This window comes from Papaver somniferum, unplaced genomic scaffold, assembly GCF_003573695.1.
Source record: "Papaver somniferum cultivar HN1 unplaced genomic scaffold, ASM357369v1 unplaced-scaffold_135, whole genome shotgun sequence".
Lineage (NCBI taxonomy): Eukaryota > Viridiplantae > Streptophyta > Magnoliopsida > Ranunculales > Papaveraceae > Papaver > Papaver somniferum.
Window position 1 is genome coordinate 3498090 of NW_020622713.1, and position 14187 is coordinate 3512276.

Consider the following 14187-nt stretch of genomic DNA (forward strand, 5'->3'; position numbering starts at 1 on the left):
ATAAATTGTGGTCCAGGATCATCAATATTTTCAATGACATTCAAAGCAACTGTAAAAGCAAATTTACTATCAGGAATAATTGTATTCCTATCCCAGTTTTGTCTTGTACCAACATATAGTTTATAGAGATCTCATTGTTTTGAGGTACATGTGCCTCTTCAGGAGCAACTTGTGTATCATTACTTGATTGATCAATCAATGTTTCAGAGAGAATGGCTTTTTCCGGAATGCCAACTACTGATCTCTTTTTCCGCGGAACTAAATCCTTTGCACCAAGAGGTCTTCCACGCTTTAAGCGTATCGTGGACTGATTATCATGATGTCTATCTGGGATACTTACTCTAGCAGGAGTATTTGCAGCAGGTATATGTGATTTTGTTACCTTACCTGTATCAGTAAATGCATCAGGCATTTGGTTTGCAATATTTTGCAAATGTATGATTCTTTGAACCTCAAGTTCACATTTTTTTGTACGAGGATCAAAGTGGGCTAATGATGGTGTATTCCATGAAATTTCACGGCGTTCCTCAAGTTTTGGCTTATTTCCCCCTAACGAAGGGAAAATTGATTCATCAAATTGGCAATCAACAAATCTTGCTTTTAAAAACATCTCCTGTTTGAGGTTCTAAATACCGAATTATAGATGGAAAGTCATAGCCAACATACATGCCGAGTCTACGTTGAGGACCCACTTTCGCTCTCTGTGGTGGAGCAACGGGAACACACACAGCACAACCAAAAGTTCGAAGATGAGATATATTTGGTTGATGCCCATATACGAGTTGTACATGTGAGTATTTTTGATAACTGGTTGTGAAAATGCGGGGGTCTAACAACCACACCCAACAATTCGTTTGGCAATCTGAGAGGACTTACTCCAATACACTTCTAAAGAATCAACTACACAGTCAGACTCAATTTAGAATAAAGTATATCAAAGAGTTTAATATCTCTAAATCTTGATTCAATCCGCAATCAACAAATAGAAATCTGCGAGCCCGATTGAATATAAGAGGAGTTACTTGAACGGTACCAAAGTCCAATGTTCAAGTGTCAATCAATGTAAATCAACAACCAAAGGTTAGATATTCTAATTGATTGATCTTAACGCACAACCTATGATATTTCAATTATAAAACAAAATATAATGCGGAAAAGAAATAACAGAGACACCAGAATTTTGTTAACGAGGAAACCGCAAATGCAGAAAAACCCCGGGACCTAGTCCAGATTGAACACCACGTCGTATTAAGCCGCTACAGACACTAGCTTACTACCAATTAACTTCGAACTGGACTGTAGTTGAACCCTTATCAATCTCACACTGATTCGAGGTACAGTTGCGCTCCTTACGTCTCTCATCCCAGCAGGATACTACGCACTATATTCCCTTAGCTGATCTCACCCAAAACTAAGAGTTGCTACGATCCAAAGTCGAAGACTTGATAAATAAATCTGTCTCATACGGAAAAGTCTACAGGATTGAATAAATCTGTCTCCCACAGAAATACCCCAAGAGTTTTTATTCCGTCTTTTGATAAATCAAGGTGAACATGAACCAATTGATAAACCGGTCTTATATTCCCGAAGAACAGCCTAGTATTATCAATCACCTCACAATAATCTAAATCGTATGATGGCGAAACTAGATATTGTGGAATCGCAAACGATGAGACGAAGATATTTGTGACTACTTTTTATCTTGCCTATCTGAGATATAAATCTCAAGTAAATTTTACAATTGTACTCATACGATAGAAACAGCAAGATCAGATCACTTCACTACAAGAGAAGTAGTTCGGTCTGGCTTCACAATCCCAATGAAGTTTTTAAGTCGTTAACCTACATGGTCTCGAGAAGAAACCTAAGGTTAAAGGAGAATCGACTCTAGTTATGCAACTAGTATCACACAGGAGGTGTGGGGATTAGGTTTCCCAGTTGCTAGAGTTCTCATTTATATAGTTTTCAAATCAGGGTTTGCAATCAATGTTAGCTTAGTAACAAAGCATTCAATATTCACCGTTAGATGAAAAGCTGATTAGATTCAAGCTAATATCTTTCAACTGTTAGATCGAACTTAGCTTGTTATACACAAATGAAATGTACCCTCATTTAGGTTTATGTAACCGTACCCAAACGTGTGCACCATGTTGGTTCATAAATAGTTAACCGAGGTTAGCCATATGATTACTCTCATATCAACCTTATTCATCTTAACCATATATAACTAGTTCAAATGACTCAAATGAAACTAGTTAAAGAGTTGTTCAATTGTATGGAAAACACAATCGAAACGAAATCGGTTTGATTCACTTGAATCAATCATGAACATTATAGCCACGTTTACAAAGATTGCATTCCTTATAATTTAAATATTTAAGTTAATGAACTGACCGATTTGATTAAGTAACCAGATTAAGTATGCGTACAGGTATACGTACTTAAGAACCAGATTTGAGTTTGTTTAGTTTCCAAACTCAACAGAAATTTTCGGTTCGAGAACTTCCGCCAGTATGCGTACGGGTACGCATACTTAAGGTGACTAGTTAAGAGTTTATCAATTTCCATACTCAGCAGAAATTCACGGACGTTAACTTCCGCCAGTATGCATACAGGTACACATACTAACCTGTCTCCTTCACCAATTTCGTATACAGACATATGCATACACTTATTTCTCGGTTTATGGATTTTTACACTAATGTGCGAACACACTATATATGCTTATATCCAAAGATGGTTACATAATATCAACTCTTCATTTCAATCATTGAAACTTTCTTAGAGGATGACAATAGCCGTTTTCACACACTATTAGCATCAAAGCAATTTTCAAGATATTGAATAATCATTATCGAAATATTCCAAGTCTACACCAAATGATTGTATCACACAAATCATGTAAGATGTTACTCGGAAATTTCTCATGATATAAGATGAACTTGGTCGAAGCGAAAGCTTGCCAACACATATTTCGAGAAATATGTAAGCGAGATAAACTCAACTCGAAATCTTAAATGTATATAATAGAAAACTATATTGTAAACACGACTTATGTCTCAATATAGGAGATAGAGTAGAAATAGACTTTCTTAATGATAGATGAGTTTAAGTCTCCACATACCTTTTGTCGATGAAGTTCCACAAGCTCCCCTTAGTAGTTCTTCGTCTTCAAATGATGAACGCCGTGAATTCTAAGCTCAACTACACAATCTATGTCCTAGTCCGAGACATCTAAATAGGCTAGAAATCAAGACTTATAGTTTTGATCACAAACATTGACAAATATGCTTGAGATAGCAACGCATGCGAGTTCCACCGAGCAATGCTCTAACAATCTCCCACTTTGTCAATTTTAGTGACAAAACTATCAATACATATGGATTACAAAAATAGATAAAATTATAGCTTCTCATCCACATGCTTGATATCCTTGGCATCTTCAACACGACTCGAAATCTTCGTCACTTCCAAGTACTCCAATGATTCCAAAGGTTGTAAGTTTAGCATCATCGTTGTTGAGGATCCGTAGCGATAACAATGAGAAACAAATGTTCTCAATCATTGTTATACAGTGTCATAGTATTATTACACAGCATCAAAGTTCAATTGTATCACAACTTTGACAAAAATACTATGGTGATATGTATCACTCCCCCTTAGTCAATACTTCATCTCAATATGAAAACCACTCCCCCTTACATAATGATCCGTAAACCATATGTATTTGTAGTGTGAACTACACATTAATTCTCCTCCTTTTTGTCAATAAAATTGGTAAAGGTACGAAAATTAGTGGGATCCTAATGAAATTTTCATGGAGACACTTCATGACCAAAAGTGAATAACATACCAACAAATTTAGATGCAATCATATAGCCGAAGCTAAATGCATTCATCAAGGAGTTTATAAAGATACAAGGTAACCCCTAAAATATTCCACAGCCGCACTCCCCACAAAGATATGGAAATTAAGCACAAGTTCAAAATAACTCTCCCCCATAAAATGTCATTCCCGAAAGAACAACAAAGGCGACCTTACTTTCACAAGAAAAGAAGGATTTCTTTGGATATAACCAAATCACATGAAAAACATGAATTTGTATCCAAAATTTCAATTGAATTAACCACAAGAGATCCCATGATTAATTCAATCGGAATACACAACTAAATTAACCACAATATGGTGATCAATTCAATTGGTCATGCTCGACATAAGAGAACTTACGGAGAAACACAGCTAAATTAACCATGAGAATGATCAATCCAATTGATTATGCTCAATCATAAGAAAACTTATGTTGCAACACAGTACATACACAAAATTGTGGATCGGAGATCGACCAATACTGCGGAATAGATAAGGATTCATTCTATATTTTATCACTATTTGCACAATGACGTATAATAGATTTAATCCTTGTAAATAAAAGTTCATCCTTTCTTCCATCAAAATAATGACATAAAAGTCTTTAACTTTTGTTTGTCAAAAGTTCATCCTATCTTTTATCAACACATTCATATTGACATATTAGAGATAACTTTTGAACAAGTATGGGACAGTCACAGGTTCACGGACGTAAACAACATATCCCATAAAAATTTGCAATATATAAAATCATAAAGATTAGAATTGCAAAAATCATCTTACAAAAGACTTAGAATTAAATAAATAAATCTAAAAACATGAAGATGAAAAACGTTGGATATAGCTATGTGTACTCACAATAATGGTTGTTCCAAACCCTAGTGATTCATTTAAACAAAACAAGAATAAATTCTTATAAGAAGATTTACTAGACATAATGAAATCAAAAACAACTCTAAAAACAAAGGGAAATCACAAGCGATAATCAGCGTTCTGATTCGGAATCTTCACTGGTTCCAAAACCTTCAAACTTGTGACAGACAGAATTGACAGTATCTTCAGACACAGTTTTGAAACGATCCTTAAGTCGTGTCTTCATTAGAGCAAGATCGGTGTTGATATCAATTCAGTTCTTAACCCATCTAGCTCTTTTAGAGTATTAACAAGCAACATTTTTTCATAGTTAAATTTAGCGATAAAGTTTTGAACAACTTCATTAGAAATCTCTTCATCATCCTCAATATCTGACAAACCATCAGGAGATCGAGAAGACTTGTCATCAATTTCCTCAAGAGTTCCTTTTTCCTTCTCCTCGAGTGAAAGACCAAAACCTTTGTCAATAAAGCCTCTTGGAAAATAACAAGTTCCTGAAGGTGAAGCCATTCTTGACAGAAAAAGTATCCTGGAGTATGCGTACTTTTCAACAGAAGGTTTTGATATTTAAATGGTTTCACAAAAACCCTGAGTTTAGGGTTTCCAAAGTCGGTTCGTGACAAGCAACAGGGATACCCGTACGAACACGATCTTGACCCATTACACAAAAAGCAAACTCGAAAAGAGAAGTACTCAATTAACATGACAATACAACGATAATGTATGCCTATGTGGGAAAACTCACAAACTTAACTCGATAAAAATTATATATATACAGGAAAATAATTCTTAGAGTTAGAGCAGCAAATTTTCGACAAAAGAAACAAGATTTTTCAAAGACAAAGTACAAATACTTAAGAAGAAATGTTTATGCTTGATTATCTAGCTAAGAGCGATAAGAGTTAGCATAGAAAATTAGAGAAAATTTTTGCCAACAAGTATACCTGAATAATTCTCACTCTACCTGGATTTTTCTTGAGAGTGAGGTTCCAACCTTGTGATTAATTAGCATAAGTATGAGCTCTGAGCTCATTAAATGAATGTTGTTTCTGGTTAAACCTCTTTTTCCAGAATTATGATGTGAAAAGTTATCATAAAACTTATTATCATAGTTTGGATTCTTACCTGAAGAGGTTTGTCTAGAGGGAATTGACAGCCTGTTAATGATCTCTTTGTAACCTTCAATTATCATTTTTAGGTCGTCTTTCGGCTCTCCATTTTTGCTTCCATCTTCTGGTACCTTTTTCACATCAAGAACAACATTGTCTCCCTTCTTAACTGAAGAAAATCTGTAAGTTTTTCTTGAACGATTTAGTTTAGGAAGACTATTCCGCAATTGTGTTAGAGCATAGATTGGTCAACCTCGCATGTGTTTCTATCTCAAGCATGTTTGTCAATGTTAGTGATCAAAACTATAAGTCTTGATTTCTAGCCTACATAGCTAAGCCTCGGACTAGGATAGAAAAGTGTAGTTGAGATCAAGGATATCATGGCGATTCATCATACAACGACTAGATATATACAAGGAACCGTGGAAATTCATCAACAAAAAGGTATGTGGAGACTTGAACTTATCTATCACGCAAAAGTCTATCTCTTCTATCTCCTACTTCTTATGAGACAAAAGTCGTATGCTATATAGACTAGATCATACACATTTGACATTTCGAGCTGAGCATTCATTGCTTATCTTTTATCTCAAAATCATGTGTTGGTAAAGCGTTTCTCTTTGATCAAGTTTATCTTCACCTAGTGACGAAAGTCATGAAAAGTTTCAATCACTTTGAGAATTGCTCTGACGTGAATCGGTCTGTGAATAACGGCTACATAGCGTCCTCTGAGAATGTCTCAATGATTGAAATGAGAGTTTAGATTACATAACCATGTATCCCTTGAACCGAAGTTTTCGAACTTTGTTGATCAAGAGAAATCGGGAGGATTGTGGAATTGGCTTTCCAAGTCCGCGAACTGTCGAAAGTTCTCGACCGAGAATTTCTGCTGGGATTTTCCAAATACTCGTTTGTGTGCTTAGTACGCGAACCCAGTCCGCGAACTGGTGGAAGTTCTCTTTCCGAGAATTTCTGCTGAGTTTGGAAAACTCAACCGATTAACTTAAGTCTGCGAACTTGTTTGTGAACTTAAGAGGTTATGATCTAAAGATGTGCTTTGAACATGAAATATTAAATTACTAAGGAATGATTTATGAAAACCGTGGCTATAATGTTCATGAGCCGATTCAATCGAATCGAATCATCTTTGCTTCAATTGTGTCTTGTGTAGTTACATAAGATCTCATATAAATTGAACAACTCTTTAACTAGTTCATTTGAGTCAACTGAACTAGTTATGGTGAAGAAGAACAAGGTTAATATGAAATGCTCATATGGTTAACCTTTTGGGTTACTATGTTGAACCAACATACACGTACACGTTTGGGCATGGTTTTCACAAACCCAGTAAAATTCTACCCAAGTGTGTGTGACAAGCTAAGTTTTCGATCTAGCCGTTGAGAAATATTAACTTGAATCTAAATCAGGTTTTCATCTGACGGTGAATAAGGACTACTTTGTAACTAAGGAAAAACCCTGATTTGAAGGCTATATAAAGGAGAGATCTAGCACTGTGCAAAACTAATCCCCACACGTCTGTGTGCTACTAGTGGCCCCGCTAGAGTCGATCTCCATTAACCTTTGATTTTCTTCTCTAAAATCAGGTTAACGACTTAAAGACTTCATTGGGATTGTGAAGCCAGAACGATACTACTTAAATATCATAGTTGTGTGATCTGATCTTGCATCTTCTATCGTACGAGTACAATCGATTGATTGGCTTGAGATCGTGAGAGTTCTCCAATAGGCAAGATAAAGAAGTCACAAACATCTTCGTCTCACTGTTTGTGATTCCTCGACAATCCGCTTGTGTAGTCAGGAAGGATTGTAGAGAGGTGATTGATTAATCTAGGTTGTTCTTCGGGAATATAAGACCGGATTATCAATTGGTTCCTGTTACCTTGATTTTATATCTAAAGACGGAACAAAATCTAGGGTTTATCTGTGGGAGACAGATTTATCCTTTTATAGACTTTTCTGTGTGAGACAAATCTGTTTATTATCAAGTCTGTGATTTTGGGTTACAGAAACTCTTGGTTGTGGGTGAGATCAGCTAAGGGAATCAAGTGCGCAGTATCCTGCTGGGATCAGAGACGTAGGAGTACAACTGTACCTTGTATCAGTGGGAGATTTATAGGGGTTCAACTATAGTCCATTCCGAAGTTAGTTTGCAAAAGGCTAGTATCTGTAGCGGCTTAATACAGTGTGTATTCAACATGGACTAGGTCCCGGGGTTTTTCTGCATTTGCGGTTTCCTCGTTAACAAAACTTGTGGTGTCTATGTTATTTCTTTTCCGCATTATATTTTATATATTGAAATAATACAGGTTGTGCGTTCGTGATCATCAACTTCTCTAATCCAACCTTTGGTTGTTGATTGTAGTTGATTGATCCTTGGACATTGGTCTTTGGTATCGTCCAAGTTATCTCTCTTTGATAAAGACTCACAGATTTCTATTTGCTTGAGTAAAGATCAAATCGAGAGATTGAGATAATAACTCATTGAGATACTTTATAACTAAATTGAGTCTGACTGTCTAGTTGATTCTCTAGCAAAGTATTTCAGAGTTAGTCCATACAGATTGCTAATCGAAATATTGGGCGGTGTTGTTATACCCCCGTTTTTTTCAAATTGAACATTAGAGGAACTCATCGAAATGACTTTCCTGGTAGGATGCACAGGGTGAGTACTAAAACCAATTGGTTTAGACATACGAATGTCAGTTACACCTTTAAGAATTAAATCTAAGGTGTGTTGAAGACGAACAATAGAATTCTCACTCAACCCAGATTTCCTCTTTTGTTCGACATGTCCTTTTGAATCACAAAAGAGACACATTCTCTGATCACTTGAGTGATTAGAGAGAACAATCTTAACACGATTGTTGGGAGACTTCTTCCTTCCATGTGATGTGGAGTTTCCTTGATTAGAGGAGGACACGTGAACATCTTTTCCAATAGGAAGGGATTCTGATTTTGCTTCTGTAACAGAAATATTTTTAGTTAACTCAGAAGCAGTTGGTATGATGGACTCTTTTGAACATTCTTGAATAAAGAGTTTACCGAAACGAAGTTCAGTTTCCAAGGCATCCTCTTTGAGATTTTTCTCCTTGCAAAGAGTCTTTAAAAGCGAGTCACGATTATTAACTATACCAATAAGTACATTGAATTTATGTTTCAACCGATTAACATCATCATCATGGATTCTAACAAGTTTTAGAATCATTGCACTCTCTCTGGCTGCATTCCTTTCAACTTCAGAGTCAGACTCTTCGGTAAGGTAGTCAGAGAAACTCTTGTCAATATATGTTTGTTTCCTTGGAAAACTGGGTTCTTCTATATTAGATATTTACACATCTTTCTCTTGAATAGACTTAAAGAAAAGATAATTTTTATTTCTGGTGATGCGTTTATCAGAGACAATATCGTCCATCCTCATATCGCTACCAACACATACTAGTAAGGTCTTTAACGTGTTTGCCTACTCTGATACCAACTGAAAATGCTGGGGTCTAACAACCACACCCAACAATTCGTTTGGAAATCTGAGAGGACTTACTCCAATACACTTTATAGAGAATCAACTAGACAGTCAGACTCAATCTAGAATAAAGTATATCAAAGAGTTTAATATCTCTAACTCTTAATTCAATTCGCAATTCGCAATCAGCAAATATAAATATGGGAGCCTAATTGAATATAAGAGGAGTTACGAACGGTACCAAAGACCAATGTTCAAATGTCAATCAATGTAAATCAATAACCAAAGGTTGGATATTCTAATTGATTGATCTTAACGCACAACCTGTGATATTTCAATTATATAACAAAATATAATGCGAAAAAAATACCACAGACACCAGAATTTTGTTAACGAGGAAACCGAAAATGCAGAAAAACATCGGGACCTAGTCCATATTGAACACCACACTATATTAAGCCGCTACAGACACTAGCCTAATAACAATTAACTTTGGACTGGACTGTAGTTGAACCCTAATCAATCTCACACTGATTCAAGGTACAGTTTTGCTCCTTACGTCTCTGATCCCAGCAGGATACTACGCACTTGATTCCCTTAGTTGTTCTCACCCACAACCAAGAGTTGCTACGAACCAAAGTTGAAGACTTGATAAACAAATCTGTCTCACACAGAAAAGTCTATAGGATTGAATAAATCTGTCTTCCACAGAAATACCCAAGATTTTTTGTTCCGTCTTTTGATAAATCAAGGTGAACAGGAACCAATTGATAAACCGGTCTTATATTCCCGAAGAACAGCCTAGTATTATCAATCACCTCACAATAATCTAAATCGTACGATGGCGAAACTAGATATTGTGGAATCACAAACGATGAGACGAAGATGTTTGTGACTACTTTTTATCTTGTCTATCGGAGATATAAATCTCAAGCCAATTTTACAATTGTACTGGTACGATAGAAACAACAAGTTCAGATCACCTAACTACAAGAGAAGTAGTTCGGTCTGGCTTCACAATCCCAATGAAGTCTTTAAGTCGTTAACCTACAGGGTCTCGAGAAGAAACCTATGGTTAAAGGAGAATCGACTCTAGTTATGCAACTAGTATCACACAAGAGGTGTGGGGATTAGGTTTCCCAGTTACTAGAGTTCCCCTTTATATATTTTTCAAATCAGGGTTTGCCATCAATGTTAGCTTAGTAACAAAGACTCAATATTCACCGTTAGATGAAAACTTGATTAGATTCAAGCTAATATCTTTCAACAGTTAGATCGAACTTAGCTTGTTACACACAAATGAATTGTACCCTCCTTTAGGTTTATGTAACCGTACCCAAACGTGTACACCATGCTGGTTCACAAATAGTTAACCGAGGTTAGCCATATGATTACTCTCATATCAAACCTATTCATCTTAACCATAACTAGTTCAAATGACTCAAATGAAACTAGTTAAAGAGTTGTTCAATTGTATGGAAAACACAATCGAAACAAAACCGGGATTCACTTGAATCAATCATGAACATTATAGCCACGGTTTGTAAAGATTGCATTTCTTATAATTTAAATGTTTAAGTTCATGAACTGACCGATTTGATAAAGTAACCAACTTAGGTATGCATACGGGTATGCGTACTTAAGCAACATGATCTGAGTTTGTTTAGTTTCTAAACTCATCAGAAATTTTCGGATCCACTAATGTGCGAACACAGTATATATTCTTATATCCAATGATGGTTACATAATCTCAACTCTTTATTTCAATCATTGAAACTTTCTTAGAGGATGACAATAGCCGTTTTCACACACTATTAGCATCAAAGCAATTTTCAAGATACTGAAATAATCATTATCGAAACATTCCAATTCTACACCAAATGATTGTATCGCACAAATCATGTAAGATGTTACTCGATAATTTTGTCATGATACAAGATGAACTTGGTCGAAGCGAAAGCTTGCCAACACATATTTCGATAAATATGTAAGCGAGATAAACTCAACTCGAAATCTCAAATGTGTAAAATAGAAAACTATATCGTAAACAGGACTTATGTCTCAATATAAGAGATAGAGTAGAAATAGACTTTCCTAGTGATAGATGAGTTTAAGTCTCCACTTGCCTTTTGTCGATGAAGTTCCACAAGCTCCCCTTAGTAGTTCTTCGTCTTCAAATGATGAACACCGTGAAGTCTAAGCTCAACTACACAATCTATGTCCTAGTCGGAGACATCGAAATATGCTAGAAATCAAGACTTATAGTTTTGATCACTAACATTGACAAACATGCTTGAGATAGCAACGCATGCGAGTTCGACCGAGCAATGCTCAATGCTGCAGCATGTAATATTGCATGACCCCATGCTGAAAATGGCAAGTTAGACCTTAAGATTAATGGTCGGATAATCAATTTTAAGCGCTTAATAAATGATTCCGCTAAGACATTTTGAGTGTGCACGTGAGAGATGGAGTGTTGGACATCAATGCCAATTGACATGCAATAATCATTAAATATTTTAGAGGTAAATTAACCAACATTATCAAGATGAATAGTTTTAATAGAAAAATCTGGAAATTGAGCTCGTAGTTTAATAATTTGTGCAAGAAGTCTTGCAAATGCAACAGTAGAGTCGAAAGTAAGCAAACATGTGACCATCGTGTTGAAGCTTAATAAGAACCATAAAATAACGAAATGATCCACACGAAGGTTTAATTGCTCCACATATATTACCTTGAATTCATTGCAGAAAATTAGGTGATTCGATGCCAACTTTCATCAATGATGGCCTAATAATCAATTTTCCTTGATAACAAACGATGCATGGACAATCATTAAATGATAAGACTTTTAGTCTATTTAGAGGATGTCCATATGAGTTTTCAATAACTCGACGCATCATAGTTGATCCCGGATGACCCAAACGGTCATGCAAAAGTTTAAAAAAACCGGGATCAGAAGTCTTAGGATGATTCACGACATGTGATTCTATTAGGATAGTGTGATATAATCCAGAAGACAGAGATGGAAGATTTTCTAGAACTTGTTTCTTACCTGAGAAAATGGCATGCAGTAATGCATATATAATCTTTGTTAGCGTTGTTTGTTGTCTCAATATGATAGCCATTAAGACGAATGTCTTTAAAACTCAACAAGTTGCGTTTAGATCTTGTTGAAAATAAGGCATCTTGGACATAGATTTTTGTACCATTAGGGAGCATTATTGATGCTTTTCCATGTCCATCAACAAGATTAGAAGTCCCTGAAATTGTAGTAACATTGGCCGTGGCTAATGTTAAATTGGAGAAAAAACTTTTGTTACGAAAGTTGTGTGTGTTGTTGCGCTATCAACAAGACATATATCTTCGTCACTTGTTTGCGGATTTCCATTAGCAATATCCATATCCCTTTAGAAAAATAAAGACAATAATATAAGTTATGGAGAATACACACTAAGAAAATAATTTCATTACTAAAGAGAATTCCAATAACTAATACATTAAAATCAACTGCCTAAAAGAAAAGAAGTAAAAAAATATGACAAAACATTGTCACTTATTCAAACCAAACTACTACTCAATATACCAAAAAGAACTGATCATAAAACAGACAAACTTAGATTTCCTTGAGGAAGGAATCCATGTCTTCAAACTCATTTCCATCATTCTTGAAGTCAGAAATATCAAAATGGGTCATATCCATTGGCATGTCATATTGGGAAAAATTGGTTTCAGCTTTCTTTTCCTTTCCTTTAATAGATGCCTGATAAAGATCAACAAGGTGCCTTGCAGTACGGCAAACATTTTCCCAGTGCCCTGGTGAACCACAACGTTGACAGACAGATTCATGGTGCTTTGAATGGCTTTGCGAGGTTTTGCCTTTGTGTTTCGGGAACACATTCTTCTTACCCTTATGATGATGGGAATTATTACCAGCCCTCTTTTTGTTGTTGGGATTTTTAGGGACTAACCAACGTCCGTGTCCTTTCCCACGGCTTTCAAGAGCATTGCCACGACTTTCTGTAGTGTTCATTTCTGGAGCAGCTGTTGAACCTGCTGGGTGACTTTGATGGTTCTTGAGTAACAACTCATTATTCTGCTGAGCTACTAGAAGGCAAGAGATAAGCTTAGAGTATTTCTTAAAATGCCTTTCACGATATTGATGTTGAAGCAAAATGTTTGAAGCATGAAAGGTAGAGTAAGTCTTCTCCAAAAGATCAGCGTCAGTAATTGTTTCTCCGCATAGTTTTAAGCGAGATACAATCTGAAATAAAGCCGAGTTATATTCACTTATGCTTTTAAAATCTTGTAAGCGGAGGTGCATCTGCTCATATCTAGCTCTTGGAAGGGTGACTGTTTTTTTATGGTCAAACCCATCCTTCAGCTCTGTCCATAGAGTGTACGGGTCTTTCACCGTAAGATACTGAGACTTCAAAGCTTCGTCTAAGTGATGACGAATAAAAATCAATTCTTTGGAGCGATCTTCTTGGGACTCCTTATTGTACTTAGTAATAGTCTTATCAAGTGAGCTAGCACCCAGATGTACCTATGCATCTAGAACCAAAGACAAGTAATTCTTACCGGATATGTCAAGGATTTTGAAGTTCACCTTTGAAAGAGTCGACATGATCTGAATATTAATAAAATAAGAGATGATCAGTAATTTGTAAAATTAGTGAAACAGAAAAAAATAAAATAATAATAATAAAATTCCTAATACAGAATATAGGAGAAAAATAAAGAAATAACTATTGGTCAGGCGACATAACCAAACGTGACCATTAAATAATTAATATACATACAAACACTTCAAGCGCTATTACAAACAATAATACAATGTCCGTGAAAGTATTGGC

The 14187-nt window shown here is 35.8% G+C and overlaps 2 protein-coding genes across 2 annotated transcripts; both read right to left on the reverse strand.

Moving 5' to 3' along the window:
* Positions 1 to 40: 40 nt before the first annotated feature.
* LOC113334004 lies at positions 41 to 610 on the reverse strand. Its single transcript, XM_026580357.1, has one exon. It carries the CDS (start codon positions 608 to 610, stop codon positions 41 to 43), a length of 570 nt encoding a protein of 189 aa, XP_026436142.1.
* Positions 611 to 12947: 12337 nt separating this feature from the next.
* LOC113334005 lies at positions 12948 to 13958 on the reverse strand. The gene is made up of 2 exons (XM_026580358.1): positions 13941 to 13958; positions 12948 to 13877 (listed from the first exon to the last, which is right to left on the reverse strand). The coding sequence occupies exons 1-2, from the start codon at positions 13956 to 13958 to the stop codon at positions 12948 to 12950; spliced, it is 948 nt and encodes a 315-aa protein (XP_026436143.1).
* Positions 13959 to 14187: the final 229 nt, after the last annotated feature.